Source organism: Mangifera indica, chromosome 10, assembly GCF_011075055.1.
Source record: "Mangifera indica cultivar Alphonso chromosome 10, CATAS_Mindica_2.1, whole genome shotgun sequence".
Classification (NCBI taxonomy): domain Eukaryota; kingdom Viridiplantae; phylum Streptophyta; class Magnoliopsida; order Sapindales; family Anacardiaceae; genus Mangifera; species Mangifera indica.
In genome coordinates, this window is record NC_058146.1 from 16,330,055 (window position 1) to 16,355,911 (window position 25,857).

The following is a 25,857-nucleotide window of genomic DNA, read 5'->3' on the forward strand; positions in this document are numbered from 1 at the left end:
AAGGAAAAAGTGTGGAGGAATATTCAGTATCTGGTGTATTCTTCCGTTCAATTACTTTTTTTTTTTTCATTTCTTGTTTGGCTACTTTGATTTCTGCTAATTTTTCGAATCTTCCAATATGAAATTGGCAATCTTCATAGCCTTGAGCAGTTGAATCTTGCACATAACCACCTAGTTGGCCTTGTCCCAGCTACTCTGATTCAACGTTTCAACAATGCAAGCACTTTCATTGAACGGCAATCAAAACACTGGAATTATTCCATCAATTGCAAAGCTTCCAAACTTTGAGCGTCTTTACTTGTGGAGAAATAATTTCAGTGGGCCATTTCTCGATTTCATCACAAATGCTTCCAAGCTTTCCAAGATAGATATTTCATTTAACTCAATCGCAGGCTTCATTCCTGGTACAATTGGTAATCTAAAATTTCTTGAGATACTAGATTTAAAATATAATTACTTCATAGCTACTCCAATTTTGAGTTTTCTTTCCAATTTGACAAATTGTAAGAGTCTAAAAGTTCTAATTTTAGGCGAAAATCCACTGAATAGCCTCCTTCCAAGGTTCCATAGGGAATCTTTCTATTTTGTTGGAATATTTTTATTTAAATTATTGCAACATTAGTGGAAAATTTCCCAAAGAAGTCGGAAGCTTGAAAAACTACAATTACAAAATAATGAATTAACTAGACCAATTCCAGTTACCATGGATGGATTGCAGAATCTCTAAGGTTTGTATCTTCAAAATAAAAATTTGAAAGACTCATCCCTAAATTTTTTTGTCATTTAAATGAAATTGATGAGTTGAGTTTAAAGGGAAACAAGTTTTATGGAGCCATACCTGCATGTATTGGCAATCTCACTACATTGAGAAAATGGTTTTTGAGTTCAAACAGGTTAACTTCTTCTATACCCTCAACTTTGTGGAGCCTACAAGATATCTTGTACTTAGAATTTTTCATCAAATTTTCTTGACGGTATTTTCCATTAGATATTGGAAACCTTAATGTTGCTATAGCTTTAGATTTGTCAAGGAATCTATTTTTAGGAGAGATTCCAATTACTATTGGAAGCCTAGAAAATCTACAATCTCTCTCCTTGGGATACAACAAATTGCAAGGCTCCATTCCAAGAACATTTGGCAACATGAAAAGCTTCGAATTATTGGATTTGTCTAGAAACAACCTTTCTAGATAGATTCCCAAGTCTTTGGAGGCACTTTTGTACCTCAAATATCTAAATTTATCTTTCAATCAACTAAGTGGCGAAATTTCTAAAGGAGGGTCCTTCAAAAATTTCTCAGCTAAATTGTTTATGGGGAATCTTACATTGTGTAGAAGTTCCTCAAATGTGCAAGTTCCACCATGCAAAAAGAGCAATCATCGAAAATTAAGGGTTAAAATGGTTTTCTTGTCGATTCTTTTGCCAACAAGCATCACAATCGCTTTAGTTGTCCTAGTTCTTATGATGCGGGAAAAGAGAACAAGGCCATCTACCAATATTGATATCTTTCAAGGAGGGACATGGAGAAGAATTTCTTACCTAGAACTTGTGAAAGCAACAAATGGCAACACCTAGAGATATGGAACTATCAACTTATTTTATTTAAATGATTGAGTTTTGTTTTTTTCTATTCAAGAGGCTTAACTTTAAGAATTTAATGTTAAAAGAATTAAAATTTTAAAATTTTTCTATAGAGAAAACCAAATTTCAGTATTTCCTATTAAAAATATTAAAAAACACAATTAAAATTGTTTTGTTTTGTTTTCTTTTGAAAACAAAGTCCTTAGTTTGGTATTTTAATAAAAAAAAAGTAAAAGTTTAGCCATTCAATGGAAAAATTTGAAAATTTGATTTCTTCAATAGGAAAAAATTGAAACTTCAATTACATTAGTTAAAAAAATACAAAATTCAGTTCCTTCAAAAAAATTTAGGTGATGGCTCGATACCTCCATTTGTTGTTATCTTTTTTTATCAAAACTTCGATTTGTTATTGTTTATATGTGTAGCAATGAAAGTGCACGTACATGATTACTATAATCAGAATATGGAAGAGAAGAAAAGGTGTCTAGACAAGGAGATGTGTACAACTATGGTATCATGCTAATGGACACATTTACCAAGAAGAAGCCAACAAATGAAATGTTTATAGAAGAAATGAGCTTAAGGAGGTGGGTTGGTGTATCATTATGCAGTACAGTGGTGCAAGTGGTGGACATAAATTTGCATACAAGAGATGATGAACATTTCTCAAGCAAGGAAGAATGTGTATCATCTATCTTGAGCTTAGCTATGGAGTGTACAAGAGAATCACCTTTAGAGAGGCTCACTATGAAAGAAGTAGTGACAAGACTCATCAAAATTGAAGCCTAACTGTAGGAATCAGGACAAGAAAAGTCAGAAGGATTTTGAATTTAGGCTAACTAAGTTCTATTTTCAATGAAATAAAACTGTAATCTAGTTGATCAGCCACATACCTTTAAACATTTCTTTTGTCTATGCAATATTATTTAACTATGGATAATTGCTTTTGATTTGCTGAGAGAATTAGAAGAACTGGCTAGCCAATGACCCATCAATAAGCCAGCTTAAGTTTAGCAACCTTCTACATCTGCCATAAGTTTAATGGCAAGGTCATGCATGTTATAAGGCCAACTTTGATTAAAATGAAGTGCTTGTAATGAATTTGTAAATTTGATGGATCTTAATGTAGTAATGATAAAGTAAGGGGGTTTGAAATTTTCCTACTTTTACTAGAGATGAATCATAGTATCAATTATTATTATTAAATTTCATTTTTTTAGCTAATTAATATGACTTAACATCTATATCATTCCTTTATAGTACAATATTGTATTGTTTATTCATCCATACTATATAATTGAATATTATTTTATTTTTAATTTAAAATTATTCAATTAAATAGTGATCATAATTTTTGATACTTAGATTGGTCCGTGAAAAAAATTGATTTTAAAAAGGTTATCAAATTTTTAATTGAATTTTCAAAAATAAACTATTAATATGTCTAGTTTTATTTTGCCAAATTTCGTATTTTTATAATTTCTATGGAATTTGTTAAAGTTTCTAGAGTTGAGATGTTGTTTGAATATAGTAGCTGGAATAGAGCCAATTAGGTGGTTAAATCCAAGATCCAAAAGCTCATGATTATGAAGATTACCAAATTTATAAGTATCTCACCTAAAAATATGATAGCTCAATTAGTGAATTGGATTATAAAAAAATGAAATTATTCCATAATATCATAATGTTTTTAGAGAGGTTTATCATTTATCTATCAATTTGTTTGAGTCTAGGTATAGATGCTCGATTAAATTCAAATTTCCTAAGTTCTTTTGGAACATGATTTTCGAGATGGTTATTCGTCAACACATCACTACAAAACGAAAGGGCTAAAATAAAAGAAAATTAATTGTTAAAAAGTTTTAATAACGAAAAAAATCTCGTTATTATAGCTTTCACCGTTAAAAGTATTAACGATAAAAAAAAAAAACCTTATTGTTAATATAAATAACAAAAGGTATAAGTCTTGTTGTCAAAAATAGTAATATTAACAATAAATATCTTCGTCGTTATAACAATATTTACTTGGTACTATACATAATATTAACGATAAATATTTTCGTGTTAAAACAATATTTATCATTCACTAAATATAACATCAACTATGAATGTCTTTGTTGTCCTAATATTATTTATTAGTCATAAAACATAATATCAATAATAAATATCTCTATCGTTATAATAATATTTATCTATAACTAAATATAATATTAATGATGAATATCTTCATCGTTATAACAATACTAACAATAAAATTTTAATTCTCAAAATATGATCATTGACATTGATTATGTTCTAATCACAATAATCTCAAAATCCCCATATGATCCATAATTATAAAATATTAGAAAAAAAACTATAAATTTCTTATTATAATATTCCTCCCATGTAATCAAAACTAAAAAGTTGTTATAAGTAATATAAGAATCAATGTATCACGTACAATCAATTGTTTCATAATTCACTTATTATGATATTTCCCTGGAATATGACAAATATAAGGAAAAACAGATCCTCCAAAATCACTACGATATAGTCAGAAGAAGAAAATCCATGAGCTTATGGAAGTAAAACTGAAGTTCTACATGTTTATGGGAAATCCCAAGCCAAAAGCATTTAAAAAAAACATAGCAATAAATTATCTCCAAACTGAAAAGAGACTTCTAAGTTGCTAAGTAAGAAGTTCAAAAGTTTCACTTACAGAACTAGGAACTCCTCTTGATATTTTTCAGTTTAATCCCCCATGTACTCAAAAGAAATTTTAGTTTCGGCCAAAAAAAAAAATTACCCATGATTATGCAACATAGAAATAGCAGAAAAGAAAAAGGTCTAAAATAGAAAACCTTTACGGACTTTTGAAACTCATAGGATCATCAGAGATGGCCGCAATCATAGATTCCTCTCCTTCAAAGATAAGGGCAGGACCTGAAAAGAAAGTTCTTTTAACCATTATCTTACGGACAATGGACTAAATATAACTAAACAACATTGCAATAAACAGGACTTAAAAAAAATCTGTAAGAAAGCACAGAAAATAACGCCAGAGAAGTATAGTCCTTCTTTTTCAGTAATTTTTACTACAGAACCCTGTGGTGCGACATTTCCATATTATATTTGGAGGTGGCCTGTTTTCTTGATGGGGTTTGGCAGTGGTCCTATTATGTCCTGAAAACAAAAGCAATATAGAGTCATTTAACATACTAAAGCTAGCAAGATAAAGATCACAAAAATCCACTTTCTACATCGAAATCACACCAGAAAAACCCAACAACACTATCCCTCGCCCTTCCTAAAAAAATTGAAGACGTCTTCTTCTCGACGATGGCGAGCATGATGTTGGTAGCAGCAGAGGAGGAGCTGGTGGAAGGTGATGACATGGACATAATTCGAGAGAGTGAAATCATAAATTTAAAGGAGAAGACTGACGAAGAAGCTAAAGATGGAGAGCGTTTGGACTCGCAGGATTATTTATTTTTTATTAACTTTTAATTTATTTTCTTATTAGCGAAGTAAATTAAACAAACTTAATAAATAATAATAAAGTAGTATCATATACATAAATAATAGTAGGGATAACATCTTCTATTGGAGTGTGACATACGGGACACTTTCCATTGCTCCACTGCAACTCATGAGCGCATTTCAAGCAGATGCATATATGCCCACATCTGTTCAATATTATAAGCTGGTATCATAAACATTTTTCACAAATTCAGATAAGAACACTTAGAGATATCAAAGTATGACATTTTTCTATTGAAGAGATCAAACAAGGTGATTAGTTTGGTATGTTTAATAGGAAATAGTTCAATACCTTCAAGTGTTGTTATTGCAATTATAGATTGATGAAGGACTTACCTGTAAAGAAGTGAGTCCACATGCATTTCATAGCAAATACAACAATTGCGTTTCTTTGATGTCCCATCTGGTGGATTGTTTCCGATTCCTTGTATTGTAATAAGAACTGTAATGAGAAATAGAGAAATTAACAAGAACTTTTACTAAATTATGAGTCATTTAATTCACTGAATGAAGTTCCTGTGGATGGAATGTTGCAGTATCACCTGCGTGCTTGTGCGACTGTTTATAAAGCTTCTCAGATCTTACATCTCACGGCGGTGTTGTTCCAGTTGTCCTCTTAATTCATATATAAGTTCCATTTCCTGTAAGTGATAAAAGTTTAGTCTTCTACAAGTAAAGAAGTTGTTACGGGTCCCTCCCACCAGAAAAGCTAGCTTAAGGAGACCCACACCCAGGGAGTAAGGCGCAACCTCCCTTCAATTGAGCTTTCGGGTAAGAGGTTGGAACTTGAATGGACTTGTTCCACTTATCAGGGTTCTAAAGTGTTATTGGGTCTCTCATAATTAAAAAGCTAGTTTAAGGAGTGAGACTTTTTCTCACATTTATATACGTGAACCCAATTTGTTTTTAATCAATGTGGACTACTCAACAAAAATGCAAACGCTCAAAGGAGAAAATGAGTGTAGTAGAACTCACTAATGAAAGACGAGTTGTCGAGGAAGAGGACAACTGACTATCCGGATAGTGAGTTTGAGCTTGCAAAGGTTGGGGAGTTGATTCAGATTCATCACCAACTTCCTGACCTTGATAACTACATGATGGAGTCGCAGAGGTAGAAGTAATTTGCATTGCTTGTGAGGAGGATTGTTGACAATAATCACTGGTTTCATGTTCCTCATGACTTCTTGAACTTTGTTCTTCTTCCTCCCACTTTTCTTGCTCTTTTTCGTTAACTTGTTCAACTTTATTTCCTTGTACTACCTTTTCCTGTTCTTGGGAAGCTGCTGAATGCAAGTTCCTCTGTAAATGAACCATCAACAATTCGCTTACTTGCTCGCAAATCAACTCCTCATGTTCTTCTTTTTCATAGGCCTCTAGTTCAATCTGTCTTTGGACACGAGTAGTCACCAATTGATCCATTGTTTCTCGGAAGTCACTGGCGAGATAAGTTGACACTCTCCTTCTGCATACATAAATTAGAAATTTTCAGGCTATCGCAAGCATAGAATTGTATAAGACTTTCCATCCAAGTTACACCCATTCTTGCCTGAGATACTACTTGGCATCTCCTGGTACCATTCTTTTCTGCGGTCTTCCCAATAACTTTGAGGGCATGATGTTTCGCTTATCTAGTCAGAGTGGGGATTTACAGACTGGCCCTGATCATAGATCTCTTCTTCTGCTTCTTCTTCTTGCTCAGTCTCATCCCAACGGTTTGAGGATTCAGCCATGTCAGAAGATTCTTGGGAATCAAGGCATCGGTCATTGACCTCTTGTCAATCTGTAAATCTCATTATCATCTTCCTTCTGAACATTTGATAATGCTATCTTTCCTGGATTTTCTTGAGGGCTAATATGAATTGGCTGGCCGTGAGTAGCCCCTTGATCTTCAGCTATTTTACTTCTGCTCTGACCATTCAAGGCTTTTGTTACTTCAGCAGTCTCAACATTTTTCCTTCGACTGTACACTTTCTGCTAATCCTGATTGCTCGTTTTTGGTTGTGAGTTCTCTGTTGTAGCTGTAACTTGTTTCCCAACGGCTACAGCTTCCTGATTCTGACTGTTTTCACCTAGCCGATTGGTGGAGGAAGTACTCAAATGTTCCCTGTTGCCTGCCACATCTGGGTTACAGCTTTTTTAACTACTAGCATCACTGTGGGCTGTGGCTCTATTCTCAGCACTTGAGTTAAAATTTTCCCTGTATTCGATTCAAAATTCATGTCAATGAATAGCAGCAAAATCAAAAGGAAACCATTCTTTACTGAAGATGAACGTTTCCAAAATTAAGCTCCATGGCCAACTAGTCACAAATTTGCGAAAATGGCAAATGATTTAATTATATATCTGCGATGCATAATTGGAGACCCTTTTGTCAGCTGACGCTGCTGCTCTTGAATTGCCAAATCCCATTGCATAAATCTAATCCGAAGCATTGCCTGAACATGGATCAATCGATAGAACATCATCTTATATGTTTCTGGAAAGGTCAGAATTGTATGAAGTATAAAGATAATAAGAGGATGAAAAGAATTAAGATTACTTGAATGCGTCTGCGGTGTGCAAAATTTGAAACTGCGCCACGTTCTACCAGCGATTCAAGCTCATGAAGCTTTTGGTGCTCCATCTGCATAAGCAAATCATTAAAAGCTTGTCCCCGTCTAATTTTTGGCATGCTTACAGCCACTGAAAGGAGTTTTTTCTCTTTTTGCTGTGATCTGGCATAGAAATGCTTTTCCGCATACATTTGTGAGCATTTTGCCATCGTTTTCATCGGTACCCCAAGTGTTGTAAATTCTAAAGTTTGAAATCTTTCAAATACACCCCAGGCGTTATAAATTCCAAGGTTATAGATTCCCTGAAATAGAACTTAAGTGTTCATCCTAAACAAAGTGTAAACCAATAATTTACTACTTCATCTTGCTTTAGTGAACCTATGAAATCTTGCTCAGACACATACAATTAATTAACTGTACAAATATATTTAGGTGATGGATGAAAAGAGTTTGATGATTGATGGGTTTTATAAGGTCAGTTGTGGAAAAATTGTGTCCATTTGCTTGACAACTACCACATAAGGCAAACAGAAAAATTACTATTACTGTCAACTTTACACTTTCTTGCCTCATAGGATTAGCTCTGCTCCTGTCCTCCCATGCACAAGACTCACCACGAGACTACGTCCATGCTCACAATGCAGCTCGGGCACGGGAAGGTATTCATCAGCCTGTGATGTCTTTAATATATTTCTCTAAATTTCAATAAATTAATAAGTCTCGTACAGGAAGATAATTAACAAATGAATGAATGAAATATGATGATATTAGTAGCTGTTTCTTCAATCCATATGTATGATCATATGAGAAGTTTGCTTTTAATTGCAATGATTTGTTCATATTTGTGATTTGGGTTCAACTTCTTTTGGCAAATTATAAGCCTAGTTGGTAGATAACAAATTAGTTGAATAGTACGATGATTAGCGAAGAAAATAGGTCCATCATAAGTTTTTTTTTTTTTTGTTTTAATTGTTTAAACTGCGAGGCCAAGAGTAGAAACAGACAGCCCGAGGTAGGAGATTACAACTTTTTAAGTAATAACATAATAAATATGGAATGACTAAATTATGAGAAACCTGGTAGTTGGTGATGGCAAGCCTGGTCACAGTCGTTAAAATCAACACCTAAAATCAATCGAAGCCTGCACTCCTCACTGTCATTGTTAGGCAAAGTCTTGGCTTCATTGTAACAAAGAGTCGTCTCTCACCATTATCGTCATTAGTTGTCACCATAGAAATTTAGAAATGAAACTTAGATAGTGGATTAGTTGAAGAAGGAAGAAGCCATGAAGATTGAAGATGTATAAAGTTGCTTTAAGCTAGAGCCAGAGTGTTAGTTAAGTAAGACTAGGTTCGATTCATGAAATAGGGATAAGGAGTTGGACATTTCATATTGTTGCATTTCATTAAGTGGAACGGTGCCGTTTAACCCTTGTTTTCTTAATTTTGCTAATATCTATTTGTTTGCACTGTTCATTCAACTTTACAATGCAAAATCGCTTGTCCAACCCGCAGGCCAAAGCAGTTAAAATCATGAAAAAAATTTTAATCCAACAGTAACCGTTAAGCTTAACGGCTCTTAGTTAGACGGGTCCAATTAACTAGTCTAATTCGAATTTAAAACAATGTACATAACATTAATAACATAATTGAGTAGATTTATTTGATCGTGCTACAATTATAAATGTTACGAATTCCATCAAATTTTTTGATTGTTTAAGATTTATATAAGTATATAATTATTATTTATTTGATACAAATCCTAGTTAGAAGACGGTAGTTGCACTCTATTGACTATCTAAGTCAGGTAAAACGATGGGGAGTTAGGAAACATCACTAAAAAGAAGATAGTTGACTATTAATTTTGACTGAGTGTTCATACTTGTGAATTTCTTTAAAAAAATTTATTAAAATTAATTCATCATAAAATATAGGCCAAAGAACTTATTCCCACCTAAGGTACGTTGTTTTTCCAAGTTTTCATTTCTTATCTTTAAAAATCTCAAACACCCATCTATAAATGGTTATAATTAACAGTTTAAGGTTAAAATTGTCATTTCATCTATAATATTAAATATAAACTCAAATTTAATCTTCTTTTCCCTCCCTAAACCTTAAAAAATAAAAGTTTCCCCCTAGATCAAGTTTTAAAAAATGATATTTCCCCTCTAGGGTTTAGTTTCTAGATCTTCGATGTCATCGCTGATAACAAAGAGCTTCCAATATCTTCTCTCGCTCTGGCAGCCAAGCTTTTCTTATTTGGATGTTTGGACGACATCAATTGATGCGAGAAAAAAGCCTAGCTTCATCAAGAAGACAAAGTTGTTTGTCTTCCTTGACAAAACATCGTCTTTCCGTTGGATTTAGGACTGTTAGTCGGAGGGAGAGATGGTGAGGGAGCAACTGTCAGAGGAAGAGAAATGAGATGTTGTCAGAGAAGCATTGGAGATGTGGCTGAATATTGAAAAAAACCCTAGAGGAAAATTACTATTTTTCAAAACTTGGCCTAAGAGGGAGATTGTTATTTTTTAAGGTTTAGGGAGAGAAAAAAGATAAAATTTTAAAGGGTTAGAGTTTCATTAATTTTAACGCTCATGGGTGGATGTTTGAGATTTTTTTAAGTTAAGAGATGAAAACTGGGGACAACAACATATTTTGGGTAAAAATAAGTCCTTTGACCTAAAACATATTTATACATCTCCTACCAAAAAGTTTGGTCTTATAGTTCTCTATCCTGGAATCCAATACAATAACAATAATATGCATAGAATATTAATAATATTATATATATCTATTTTGAATATAAATGAGTACACATTTATGTGTGTCATCAAATAATTAGATGTTATTTTATTTTTAATTCAAAATTATTCAATTATATAATAACACTATAACTATTTATATATTCAAAGTGGATACACATATTTTGATTGCTTAATAATTATAGCTTTCTGAAAAAAACACCTCAGTCCTTATATTTTAAAATTTCTCCCTGATTCCTTTACTGAAAGCTTCATTACACCATACAATACAGTGGTGACTCGAAGCCGTTCCCTCTCTAGAGCATCCAGTGCAATTCCATCAGGCGGTTCATCGGCAGCTGTTTTATCAGATCGCTGCGCTGAATCAGTTGAAGTATCCCTGGATTCATATTTTTGTATTGGTTCATCAACACCAGAAAATTATTTGATATTTTCAACATTTTCACAAATTTCAATGATGCACCCTGCTCAAGTTTTATTCTGAGCTCGGGTTCATTTTCACACTGTTGGATTAATTAAGCCTCGTCTCCTACATCTGAACAAGAGAAGAAGCGCCAGATTTTCTGAGCTTTCTCCATTACAGATTGATGGAGTTCCTGAAGAAGAACCCAAAAGCTCTGCCTTTCGGCTCTGTTTCTCCATTTTTTTTACTGCATAACTCAAAGCCTGTATCACAGCCCACTTATCACGAATCCAAGACTGTTTGGAGGAAGAATTTATGTTATAATCGCCGTTACTCCTCTAAATATTGTTACTCTTGCTATGATTATTACTCGGAATCCATCAATTTCGATGATGGCGTTGATTCTGATTACCATTCGCTCGTTCTTCAGCTCCACATGAATCGAATTTACTCACTGGATTCTTCAAATTCTCATCCACAGAGACGCTAATATGATTCTGAAAAGGACCCCGTACAAGCTCTTTAAGATTCTTCTGAAACGCAGCGGCTGTGACATTGCTTTCTCTGCATCTGTCTATCCTGCTGTTAAAGTCTCTCAAAACACAATAAAAGGGCGAAGACGAAGCGAATGGAAGTCCACTTTTATCAGTAAGGGCTGGCATTGAAAACACTGCTGTGCTTTCTGAAACCAATGATTAAATATCAAAGTGGAAAGTAGCCTCACTATTATCGGGAGCAGCCTGATTTTGAACATTACCAGTAAAGGTAATGTCAAAACCATGATGACTATTCTTCCCACACAGTTGGCATACTACCTCTACCACTACCCATGGATGGTTTTAACTCAGTCTCTGTTCATACTTTTGCAACACAAATTTAGCTTCTGACAAAGTAGTAGTTTCTCCTAATGTATCTAATTTTGACATGATATGCACAACAACAGGAACATACTTTGGACCAATATCATCTACTATGAAACTAATTAATTCAACTTCTATAATTGACTAACCACCAACAACTAATGCATCATATATTTTCTTCATTCATTTAACATATTCATGAATTGAACGAGAACCTTTCTTTTAAAAACTGAAGATTATTTCTTAAGGGCATCATTTTATCCTTAGATTTAGCAACAAAGTAGTTTTGTAATTTAACCCAAATCTCATTAGAAGTAGCACATTTTGAAATCAAAACTAAAAATTCTTTCACTTATAAAGGCTAATAACCAACTCATAAGTAATTGATCATAGTTCTTCTAATAAGCGTATTGAGTAAAATGTTATTTAATAAAGTTCAAGCCAGAATCATCTTTCACATTCCTAAAAGGTGAGGGACATGTGACTAGACCTATTAGATGCTCTTTGAACTCACGAGCACCTACTGAGAACAAGATTTCTTCCCTCTAGTAGCGATAGTTGCCTTTTCACAACTTTGGGTTTATCACCCATAGACTTGAGACTGGAATACTGCCACCTGAGACAAGTGTTGAGATACAAAAAGTCCAAATGTTGCATTTTTCTCTAGCGCACTTTCATAGTTCATTTTGAACACCATCCATTTTAGACGTAGGTCAGAGGCTTTGATACCATAAAATAGAAATATCAAAGAAAATAGCCTAGGAACCATGGTTGGAGTTGAATAATTCAAAGTTGTTTCCTAAGCAATTGTTAGCATGTTCTTAGTTTGTCCTAATTTTTATGTAGTTAGTGTCTTATTTGTAAGGTGCACCAATCTATCTAAGAGACTAATGTCACGATGTTTGAGTCTTTATTTTCCACTATGTTTGAGTGAAATGTTGATTATATTTTCAACATTGGTATTAGAGTCAGATATAAAAAAGTAAAAAACAATTGTCTTGTGAGTGGTTCTTGTTGAGAGTTGAAAGTCCAACAAATAAAAACAAGAGAGAGAAAGTATGTTGAGATTGGTCACTAAGAGAGACCATGGCATTCAACAATAATACCTACAACAATAATGCCTACAATATGCTATCAATGGTTGGATATGGTTATGGACAACTATGACAGTGGCAAGAACAGAAAACTCACTATCAAGACCTCTAAAGAGGTAGGTACGATACTTGGTGTCATAAATTGGTTCACCGACTCCTTGAAGTTGATCACTGATTAAAAGTGGTTGGCTTTAAAAAAAGGAATAAAAAGTGTTTTTCAGACCACATAATTTGTGTCATCAAAATTTTCTCCAATAGTAAGGGACGAGACGACATGGGAAAGTAGAAGAGCAGCTAACAATATGTTTGGTTGTGTAGAGGGAGAGTCTTTGTTTGGGTGGAGGAAATTGAGTTGGCCATATTGGTTAGAAAGGGACTTGAGTAGAGTTGAACAGGACTAATAGAAGAAAGCAGAACTGACAGTGGCATTTGTCGGTTGCTCTGATCCCAAGTTAAGAGGAACTAATAAGGAAAATAAAGAAGGGAAGAATGACCAAATAAACTTAGTGTATTTCTCTATGATTTCTTGTGTGTTGTTTACAAATGATTCTTCACATAATTATATACATTTTGTGGATAAAATTTAATCCAAGATCAAATTTTAAACTTAAATAAATCTAATATTAGAATTTAAACTTTAAATTAAATCTAATCTCAAAGTTTAAATTCAAATGTAATTTAATCTCAAAAAGTTTAAACTCAATTCTAAATTTGCCTTTGATAACAATTGTGTCTTCTTATTCTATCCATCTCATTTCAAGGATTTTTCTTTATGCACTGGACAGATTCTTGTCAGCTTCTTTGATCCACCTGTAGGAGCCTTATTGGCTCAAAACTATTGTGACGGGTCAAATTCTAATCAAATTATTTTCTGTCTGAGTCAAACTCGAGTAAGAGATGCTCACTTATGCCATTATGTTAACAGCAGTCAAGAGGCAACACTCTATATCTTAGTTCACTTTTCTTCTGAAAAGATTTCCTGATTTGTTACTTGCCCAGAAAAAAAAAAAAAAGAAAACCTCATATCAGCATATATTCACTTATTTCTCATAGCAAACGGCACTCTAAGAAAACCAAAAATGAAAATAAAAATAAAAATCAGAAGAACAATACAACATTGCTTCTATCCTCCATCTTAGACTCAAAATGACTGACGCTTTACTAATACTGCAACGCTGCGTTTCACTCAAAGAATTTCAATCCATAAGAACCTTGATGAGCGACGTCGTTTCCTTTTGGTTTTGATTTGGATTCGCACCAATACTCCCTCCCTCAGCAGTTTTGTCCTCAAGAGCAAAGTCTGGAAAATGCCTTCTGATCTCATCAGCAAATTCCCAGGTTCCTTCCTCTGGTGTCAGTCCTTGCCATTGAATCAAGAGTTGGGCGGCGGCTGCATTTTGTCGATTAACCATCCTTCTATCAAGTACCGCCAGCAGAACCAAGTCTGCAGATATCAATCTTTGAGGTAGATTCGGTGACGCCTGGACCGGAGCATGGAGACATGAAAACGTTGTCTAGTTCGAACTCAGGTAGCAACTGCAGCTTGTAAGCGACCGGAGCAACAGTATTGATGATCAGAAAGGGTGAAGTACTTGGCTTGAAGCTTTGGCTTGCCTTGATGCATTGAAGTTTGTCGGTAGGGCTATAGTTTAACTAGTACCCAATCTCGTGTGTGAAATTTTCTCAGAGTTCTCCGAGGGTTGGCTAATTCCTTCATACGGTTTTGTGATTTCAAAAGGTGGCGTTGAAGCAATCGAATGGTGGTCTCACGAGTGCGCAAGAATGTGTCAACGGCCCCCTGTTTTTTAGTCTCCTGGAAAGTATGGGACATGTAGCGGCAGACATAATCATAGAGAGCTTCAAAGGGAGTCATTTGGATGCTTGAATGAAAAGATGTGTTGTACCAGAATTCAGCTAAAGATAACCAACGAATCCAAGCATGAGGCATTTCACCTGCCATACACCTTAGATAAGTATCTAGTCAGCGATTGATGACTTCAGTTTGGCTGTCCGTCTGCAGATGGTCTGTCCTCGATGATTGAATTCCTACCCCTTGTAATCAAAATAGGTCTTGCCAAAATTTGCTTACAAAAGCAGCACCTCTATCACTGGGGATCGTATGGGGCATGCCATGAAGTTTATAAATGTTACCAAGGAAGGCTTGAGCTACTGTCTCCACCGTGAACAGGTGGTTCAGCCCGATGAAATGGCTATATTTAGTGAGTCTATCAACAACAACATATATGACTGATTTTCCTTGCGACTTAGGTAGGCCCTCGATGAAATCCATGGTTAAATCACTGAACACCCCTGTAGGAACAGGCAGTGGTTGCAGAAGTCTTGGTGTTGCAGTATTTTCAGGTTTGTATTTTTGGCAAACCTGACACTCCAGTAAAAAATTTCTGACATCGTGCCAAATACCCTTCCGGTACACCATCGAAATTAACTTTTTTGTTGTCACATTAACACCCCTCCCCCCACTGATGAGCTATGAAATAATGAAATGAGGTCCTGCCGCAATTCTGAGTCTCTTCCCACAACATACTTGCCTTTCTTCAGCAGCCTTTTCTGATCCCAAGAGTAGTTATTATAAGCATTCTGGTATTTTGTTTTTGCAACGATTATGCCCTGGAGGTGACTGTCAGCTTCCCTTGACTGCTTAATCCTTTGCATAGGTTCTGAAGGTAGAATTGTAGCAGTAAGTCTGTGTAGTTCCATTCCTGGTACCCTTGGTAAAGCATCAGCCACCTTATTTTCCTTTCCTTTTTTGAATTGTATTTCGTAATCGAATTGCATGAGCTTGGCACCCATGCTTGTCGTGATGGAATCGTCACTCTCTGCTCCAGCAAATACTTCAAACTTTGGTGATCAGTTTTTATGATGAACCTCTGATTCACAAGATACGACTCCCTTTTTTTTATTGCAAAAAGTATGGCCAACATTTCCTTCTCATATACAGATGGCAATTGGTTGTTTGGTGACAGAACCTTACTTATATATGCAATGGGATGACCTTCTTGCATCAAAACAACGCCTATCCCATTACCAAAGGCGTCACTTTCAATGAGGAATGTCTTGGAGAACTTGGGCAGCGCCAAAATAGGGGTAAAAGTCATGGCTGCCTTGAGTGCTTCAAATGCTTCTTGTGTGAAAGTCATGGCTGTAATTTGTAATCGAATTGCATGAGCTTGGCAACCCAGTCTCTTGAATTTGCAGATTTCAAGAGACTTAGTCATCAAACTGTTGAGATGCTTTTTCTTATTTTTAGCTATAATTTGTTTATATTTTTTGCTGTTACAATCCATGATTTTTGCATCAAGTTTAGGCTAATTTGTTATCTCAAACATGTATAAATAGTTTGCTGTGGATGAATAAAGGCCAGAACATTCAGTCTCAATTTCACTTGCTTCCATTATATCATTTGCGTCAGTTCTTACTTATTCCGATAATCCAACAGTTGTGCGACGTCGTTTCCTTTTGGTTTTGATTTGAATTCACACCATAGTTGTGTTGGTGCTTTATAGCAGTTCTTTCTCTTTCTCCCGATTTGCTTTTTTTCTTTTTTTGAATGAATTGTTTTATGCTTTTTGTTAGGTTTACTTCTGGCTCATTGGCGACGGTATCGATTTTTAGGGTATTAAAAATGGATGTTTTGTTTGGACTGGGTACTCACTATTTTTACGCCCAAAATGTAAAATTATCTACAACCTCTTTGATTTGTGAATACTAATGTTGCTTCCTCTCGGGCAATGACATGCATTTATGCTCAAATGTATTAGACTTGACTTATAAGTTTCTTTGTCTTGCATTCATTTCTGAAAGCATTGAAAATAGGGGTGGCTTTGTCTCAAACATGTCAGGTTGTGAACTGCAACCATCTTTTACAGAGTTCATTGTTTTAATAATCTATTCATCTTAGTTTGTAGAAGAAATTATTAGAAAGTTTATTAAAATAAACTATACACATGGTTTAATATATACAGAACTGATGCTCTAAAACAAATAGAATTGATTGGTCATTCCTTGGTAATCGGCTGCATATAATTTTGACTCAGTTTCCAGTTTATGAAACTTTTTATATTGGTCAAATCTATCTGGATGGAGAATAATTTCAAATTTTTAATATTCCCATTCCTGAAAGTCTCTCTTACCTTCAATAAGTTATTTGCTTACCATGATTTGATGTGGCATTCTGATTGGATTAGCTGATAGGAGATTTGTGGCAGTCCATTCACTTGATAAATACTTCAACATTAACTTCCAAAGAAGAAAAGATAATATATTTGTTGTGTTTCACAGCATGGTTGGTGTGAAATTTTCGGGCTTTGTGATTAATATTTTGGGTTTTGAAGTGATAATTTCTTTGTCTGGAGATATAGCTTTATTGTCTTGCAAGTTCTTACATTGAGCATTATTTTGTTGTTTCAATTTCTGAGTAAATTTTGGAGTTTAAGAAGTAAAATCCTTGAAAGTCTTCTGAGTGTTAAATCTGAAGAGATTGAAGGGAGCTGCTGCTTTATGAATTTTAGTAGAAGAGCCTAAGAAAGAATCTGGCTTATAAGGACAACCCTGCATAGTGTGAAAATTTATATGAATTTATGTGTCAGAAAGTTTGGAACACATTACTGTACTTCAAAGTTTTGGTGATGGAAAGCTATCAATGCATCTGCTATCGGCATGAAGGCCTATGGAAGACATCTTACCTCTTGTATGAGGTTGAAATTTCTAGCACCAATCTGCAGTTTTAATGAGCATAATACTAGCTTATCACAAATATATTTATGTGTTCCATCCTTAACTTGTAGTTACTTTAACAATAAATTTGTTTAAACATAGAACATTTTTTCTTGTCACTTACAACTCATGTGACTTTTATTCAATTAATCTGTAGTTCTGAATATTTTTATTTAAACCAAAGAGTTCTTTTCATATTTTTTTTCATTTGTGATCTGTATTGTTCAATCTTTAGGCTTTCTTTTCATAGGCTAACATCACTTTCTGCTTTCGAATTTTTAAGTGGATATTTTCCATGTTGTATTGGCTAGTAACTGTAAGCCTTTCCCTGTTTTGGATATTTTTGTTTGGTATAGCTTCAAGGTCTAGCTAGTGCATTGATAAAGCTGCGGAAGCTCTTGGAGACATCCGTCCTTGAGCTGTGAAAATTTGACGATGTTACTAGTTTAGCTTCTTCCTTGATTGATGAAGATGAAGTTGTGAGACAAGGATACCTTGCTCTAGAATTAGTGCAATTTTAGAGAGTAAACTTAATAAATTACTCTTCATACAGAGTTGAACCATTTGTTTTGTCGAAATACTTATGTATTTGAAGGTACAAACTGCTACTCTGTTCATTTCGATATTTTCTTTTTTTTCTCATATCCGTAGGATGAAAATCGATATAGTGCTAGTAGAGAAGCACGCAAGAATCTGAAACGTGCTGAGAAGGCTCAAATTCTTGTCAGCAAAATAACATGTGAGCACACAATTATCTTTCATGAAAGTACTTGCTGGACACTTATCATTTGTTTGATTTTGATTGGGAAACTTCATGGATTCCAGCCTTTTGTTTCATACACTAAGATCAAATGAACTCCAGCCTTTTGATTGTTCTTTGTGATCTTTTGTATTTTAAAGCAATTCCAACTCCCAACATTGTGGATTGAACTTGTCTCTTTGCTACTTTAAACATTTTTTATCGTAATTTTTGCTACTTTAAATATACATAGCAGTCTGTTAATTTATATTCTAATTGGTTAAATAATAATTTAATTGATTTTTTTTTTCTTTTTTGTTTATGGATGGTAATTGATGATGGTAGAAAGAAGAATGGGCATTTTACTTCGTGATTGTTGATGAGGCTTTTGATTTGGGGGTCTTTTGAGGATGTCCTTCATCGAAAACATAAATTATCTTATTAGATTATCATAAAATGTGTTAAAATTGTTTATGTTAACTACTTATTATATAAATTTAGATTATTTATTGTATTTGGGTTACTAATATAACAACTATATAAATTAGTGTCCCATTTGTAAAGTGCAATTCTATGTAAGAGACTGGTGTTATTATTTATTTATTTTTATAACAACCACAAGCCTATAAACAAATTCCTCAAAAAATTCTTATCGTCACAAAGAAAATTACAATCATGTATATACATATAACTTGACACTTGACAAATCTATAATAGCTGTCAAAATATATTATTTACCGTTCGATTACACTTGAATAACTACTAGTATATTGATGAAACACCGTGTGATTTACAAATCGTCACCTTCAATTGTGGAGAGAGAGTTTTTCTAGAGAGAGAAAATATCTCAAGAATGAGTCAATATATTTCCGCCAAGCTATGCAAAGAGTAATGAAAAATTAAATGAAAACAAATGCCACAGTTTCCTTCAATTGTCTTCTTTTACAAAACGTCTTGGAAGTGGGGCAAAACGACTTGGATGTGTTAGAAGGATGATTGGGACTACTTGTATTGTAATGATGGACACCGAAAAACATGTTGTCATCACATGAGCAAATCAGTCTTAATCCAACGGTCATGATCTTTGGGAAGTTGCTTGGGTCTGAATTCAACCTGCTCGGCTGTTGGATTTCAATCTTATCTTGTGCCGTGTTCTAATATTTTATTGTTTTTGTTTATTTATCTTTTTATTTGTTATAGTTATAAATTCCGTAACGGTAAGTACACGGAATTGTATTGTAAGGGTGCAATAAGGAGTAAATCCACAACGGTGAATAAAATATTTTAAAAATGATTTCACATAAGGTTTTTATTAATATATTATAAGAAAATTAAATTAAATACCCATTTTTACATATCCTAAAGAAAAGTGTCCACTTTTGAAGGACTTAAATCCAATTACCTAAAATGGAAATTACTTAAAAAAATATCCAAATATTTTTTAAATAATATAAGAAATATCTATACTATCTTCTATATAAACTCTAAACTTTACCAATGCATTGACATTTTGATTTTCATTCAATATTTGACACTATGATTTCATTTAGAAGAAAATATGTTAATATTTTTGAATTCAATTTAAAGAAAATTGATTTGTGATATTGATATATTTATATAATTTTAACAAAAAATTTATTTATCCATTAATTATGTTGTGTTTTAAATACTTTCTTAAAACTATACTTAAAATTTGCAATGTTAGAAAAATATAGGGGGTATTTTGATATTATAATTGTAGTTACAATGTGGGGCATTAAAATATTAGACAATGTGTCGGGGGTGAAATGATATTTTCTAATTTTAGGTATACATGAAATTTTTACTAAAAAATTGATAGGCTAAATTGATATTTGACAAATTTAGTCTTTTTTTTTTTTTTTTCAAGTGAGATATTATTAGTTAGAAAATATAGATAATCAATTGAATGAGTATAATAGATATGAAGTAGAGGATAAATTATATATTATTAGATACGATTTCAAGTAGAATTTTGGAATACTTGTAACCAAAATAGGTGTAATAAATGGATATTTTAACCATATAATTCATATCATTCAAATTCCTTTAAAGTCTGAAAGTGTAAAACCTAAAAAAATGTAAATGAATTACATTTTTTTACCTTTAATTAGTATAAATAATATTATTTTAAAAATCAAATATAAATAACATTTTTTTCACTTAAAATTAAATTCATTTAATAAAATACTCATATTAAAAAATAAAATTATTATTTTATTTTTTAAAATTATTATATAATTCTAAATTAATAAAATAATCATATTAAAAAGTAAAATTATAATTTTTTAAATATTTAAATTATATAAAAAATTACTTAATTTTTTTAATCTTTATGTAGTAATTTTTTTAACCGAAATTACTATTTGATGCAGAGATGTAAGATAAAACATTCTTGCTTATTGAGTATTTTGTACTCATTCTCTTCCTTTGCATTTTGTAGGTGGTAGGATTAGAGGAGACAACGGTCAGACAATGGATTAGTGATAGGCTCATAGGCATTAGATAACCATGATTTGAGATTATGATTTATAATTAACAGACTTTCATTTTATTTCTAGTACCATGTGATTGAGATTTTAGTTAATGATATTTGGGATTATTTTGAGATAGTTTTTATTTTTATTAATAAAGACTTGTGAGGAATTATTCAAACATGGTGTAGATTTATGCATGTTTATTTTAGATTAAATGGTTTAAATTGAGATAGTCATCCATGCATAATAGATTGTAGTAGCACTATAACCCCAAATAATAGGATATTCGGGGTGGAATGTTATAGATGTATATTGAGATTATGAAACATGTATGATTAGATATAATAGCACTTTACAACAAAAGATAAGACTTTTGGAGTGGGATGTTATAGCTAGTATCACAGTCTAAATTTTAGGAACTCAGACATTTAGATGTTTTATATATATATATATATACATACATTCATACATATATATATATATATATATATATATATAATATGAATGGAGTGAAGCATGGTGTAAGTAAAAAAGTTTAACAAGAAAAAGAGAGAGTATGGTTGGTGAGACGTCAATATTGGTGAGTCTTTCCTCCGGCCAATTCTGTCTCTTCGCTAAAGCACTTCGTGGAATTTCAATTTAGATGCTCCATTTTTCATAAAAAGTGGGGCAAAGAAACTGGGAAATGAGATTATAAATTGACCAATAAGGAGAAAGTGGTAAAAGAGAGGAAAACAAACCACTTTTAATAAAGAACTTATTATAGTTTTGTTTTTTGGGTTTTTCAATTGAAAAATTGGTGATGGCTTAAAGACTCACATTTTATTTAATTAATTATATCTTAATATTCCACATTCATACATACCTAATATTTGTCGTTATGGGATTTGTAGGTGCTACTTTTCTTTTGAAGTATCATTTCTTGTGTTACATTACACGTCACCAAGCCCACACCAAATCAAAATTAGCAAGATTAGCTTTTGAAATTGGGATGAGCAATGCTATGTGTGTGCAATTTTGATACATAAATATAGATACATAAGAATATGTCATCATGTGATTATGTGTTACTTTGTTATTAAAGCAATGCTATGTGTACCTATTTTTGGTACACAATTCATGTACACAATGATGTGTCAATCATGCAATTAGGTGATTTTAAAACATATGTTACCATATGATAAAAAAATATCCAATCATATGATAACACCTCATCTGTGTACACAAATTGTGTACCAAAAATGGGTACACATAGTTTTATTGTTGTTATTAATTCAAAATTACCCCATCACATTATAACAAATTCATATGTATTAAAAGTGTGTATATAATTTTATTGAATTGGGATTATTTGTAAATCTAATGACAAATATACCCATACATAATTCTCTAAATTACAAAATGAACTTAGATAAACATTTAATTCATTGCATATATAATTTCATAATTTATTTATAAAGTTTAGACATAATTTATTGCTTGTTTTCCTCAACTTTGGCCATATATAAAAAAGAAAATTTAAATAATAGAACATATTACAAAGACACCACACTGAATGTCGCACAGCTCAAATAATCGAAACAACATTTATAAAAAAGGAAAACACTATTTAAAAGTATTAAATTATCAAAAGACTGAACTCTCAAGTTTTGCAAAATTGCCAAGCTCCTCTGGAATTTCTCCTACAAAATAAATATAAACAAGAAATTATTTTTTAGAGGGCCAATAGAGTTATTCCCATATAAGGTTTAGTGTAAACTCAAACTCGTAGTCCCCAACTTTTGAAAATTTAAACACTCACCTATCTATTAAATTTTGGTGTTACTATTAGAGACAAAATTGTTATTTAGAAATTTTATTTAAACTCACATTTTAAGATTACCCTTAAGTTATGAAATGTTTAGTTTTGTCCACTAACCTCATATTTTCCAAGTTTAAAAACTGTCTTCCCTTCCCCCACGCCTCCATGTTTAGGGTTTTAAATTATAATCTTTTTCTTACAACTACCCCCATAACTTTTTAAAACATTTCAGTTTCACCCCTTCTCTCTCCGTCAATTTCTAAATTTGATCTCTGACAACCATCCGTTGGCTCTCTCTCTCCTGCCTTCCCTCTCCCTCCCAACCACTCCCTCTCCCTCCCAACCACTCTCTCTCCTCTCTCCGACCGTCTTCTTCTAACACAGGCTCTTTCAACAAGTCTTTATCAGACAAAGATTAATTGTCTTCATCTTCGTCTGAGACAAAGACTCATAGATGATTGAATGCTATCTAGACTTGTTCTTAAAGACATAATGTTTCCTTTTTCTACTCATTAGTATTTGTGCTAGTATTTACATAATGCACTTGTACATTTCCAGTACTAAACTCATTCCCATCCCAACTTTTAGTAATAATTACACAAATATTGATACCTATAAAGAGACAGTAACACTCACAAATCTAAGTCAAGAGATGTTAGCAATGTATGTACGTGGAAAACTAAGATTTGACAAACAAACTAATGAATTGTTAATAAAAAATGGATAATATCTTGCCGAATTTGTCTTCATCTCTTTTACCACTTTCTCTTTATTAGTCAATCTCTAATCCTATTTGCAAGTCGATTTGCCCCACTTTTAAGAAAAAATGGAGCATCTAAATTGAAATTCCACAAAGCAATTTAGTGGAGAGACTGAAATTCTACATTGGCGGAAAGGGTGCAAGGAAAGACTTGCTAATATTGACTTCTCACCAACTAAACTCTCTCTCTTTCTGTCGTTTAACTTTTATAATATATATATATATAAAAGCTATTTTCTAAAGTGAAAGCAAATGTACTTACCAACCAAGAAAAAAGAAAAAAACCAAATATGAATATTATAATAGGACGACACTCCCTTTTCTTTACCTCTTCCTATGCCTGCCTTATTCATCATCCAACTTTTCAGTTTCTTCAGTAGAGTTTTATGCTGCATTTCTTCTGTCACAACTCCATCAGTCTCGTTATTTTTTTCTGAACACATACTACTGCTATGTTTACTAATGTTCAATTTATTTCCAACCATTACAAATCTGTCAGTGGTTTGTGGTTTAGTGAGAATACTTGTTACTGATGAATTCTGATTCTCAAATGTAACATACTGAATAACAATTACTCCAACAACACTTAAATTATCACGCCACAAGGCATCTTGCTTAGCACAAGGAAACTGAATTTCTTCCAATAGATTCCTGATGCAAGCCACTTCTGCAGCTACTTGGCTTAATGCTCTATACTCAGATTCTGTGGAAGAGAAAACTAGTACAATCTGTTTTCTAAAAGTCCATTGAACCAATTTATTACCCCTAAAAACACACAAAAACCACTCTTAGATCTTCTATCTGCTACACTATCAGCCCAATCAACGTTTTCCATAGCAAATCTAAAGTTAGTTTGAAAGTAAATCCATAATCAAAAGTACCCTTAATGTATCTCAAAACTCCCTCACAAGCCTGCTACTGCAGCTGTGAGAGTACCTTTAAAAATTGGCTAAGTTTGTTCATAACATAAGACATATTAGAGCTCCTATATTATTGAAGATATCCTCCTATTTGATTTAATTTTGATTTGTTATTATTATTTTTTCTATTGAGAAATATTATATGTCTATATTTTGGATATATAAATATATACATATTTAAGAGCACTCAATTATATAATGACACATATAAATATATATATAAATATACATAGTTTTATTGTTTTTCTATTATATAAAATTAATATTTTCATTTCTTTTTTATCTTTTCTTGAATGATAACAATTCCTTTAAAGTAAAAATCCCTCAATGTCTTTTTACGTATATATGTTCATCAAATCATTTTTTAATTTTATTTAAATATTTAATAATATTTTTCGATTTGTTTATTTATCTAATAATATCTTTTGTTTTTCATAAAAATAGAATATTATATCAATAAAATTTTGTATAAATATTTTTGATATTTAAATATATACAATTTGAATGTATCATAATATAATTAAATAAATATAAATTAATAATAAAATAATACCTAATCTCATAATAATATATTAATATTTATATGTAAAAAATGTAAACACAAAATATTTATGCTTCCATATTAAATCTGAAGTTGGTTTGAAAGAAACCATAACCCAGAGTACCCTTAATATACCTCAAAACTCTTACAAGCTTGCTATTGCAACTGTGAGGGTGCCATGAAAAAATGACTAAGTTTGTTATAATATAAGACAAATCAAAACTAGTCTGTGACACTCTTAAATAAATCTTATATCGGCAAAACATAAAAGGATGATGTGATTGGATGTACATATCATATTCGTTTCAAGACCCATATGAATATGAATGATGAAAAGTTTACCCACTTATGATGAATATGAATAAGAATACAATTAGGTTACTGAAGATACAAGTGACATTACATGATAAAATCTAAGTATAAATTTAATAAATTCTATTTATGAGTAACATTTATAACCTACCTCCGTATCATGAGCCATAAGTACATGATAGTGAAAGCTCTTTTAACTAGGGCTAGATTCGAAACGAACTTGTTTGGGCTTGAAGCAAGCTTTGCTTGAACGAGCCCGAGTTAAGCTTGCCTTGAACTAGCTCAAGTACGAATGCAAGCCTAAATTTTAAGAAAAAAATGAATTCGACCCCGAATTCGAACATCGGTTAAGCGAGTCGAGCTTAACTCACGAGTCGCTTACTCAAATGAAAAAAATTTAACTTGGAACAAATGACACCATTTATTCCTTGAAATATGAGCCTAAAACTGAGCTATTGAGCCTAAAATGCAAGCCCAAAGCGAATTCAAATATGAACACGCGAACTTGAGCTAAATGCGAGCTGAGCCTGAACACTAAAATTATTAAACGAGTTGAACACGAACATATGTTTAACGAGCTTGGGCTCACTAAAAACGAGTTGGCCCTATTTAAGCTTAGCTCGGCTCGTATCCAACCCTACCTTTAACTATTGGAACCATAATTGACTTACTAATCAGATTGAGTTGGTACAGGGATTTGACACCTTGGCCATGTGAGTTTCAGACTGTGCAATCTAGTCCCTACAACACTATTAGACTACGATCAAACTCAAGCCAATGAG

General features: G+C 32.7%; 1 protein-coding gene across 1 annotated transcript; it reads left to right on the forward strand.

Annotated features, from left to right (window-relative positions):
* Positions 1 to 214: 214 nt before the first annotated feature.
* On the forward strand, positions 215 to 2,370 carry LOC123226807 (putative receptor-like protein kinase At3g47110). The gene is made up of 2 exons (XM_044651323.1): positions 215 to 413; positions 2,042 to 2,370. The coding sequence occupies exons 1-2, from the start codon at positions 215 to 217 to the stop codon at positions 2,368 to 2,370; spliced, it is 528 nt and encodes a 175-aa protein (XP_044507258.1).
* The last annotated feature ends 23,487 nt before the right edge of the window (positions 2,371 to 25,857 follow it).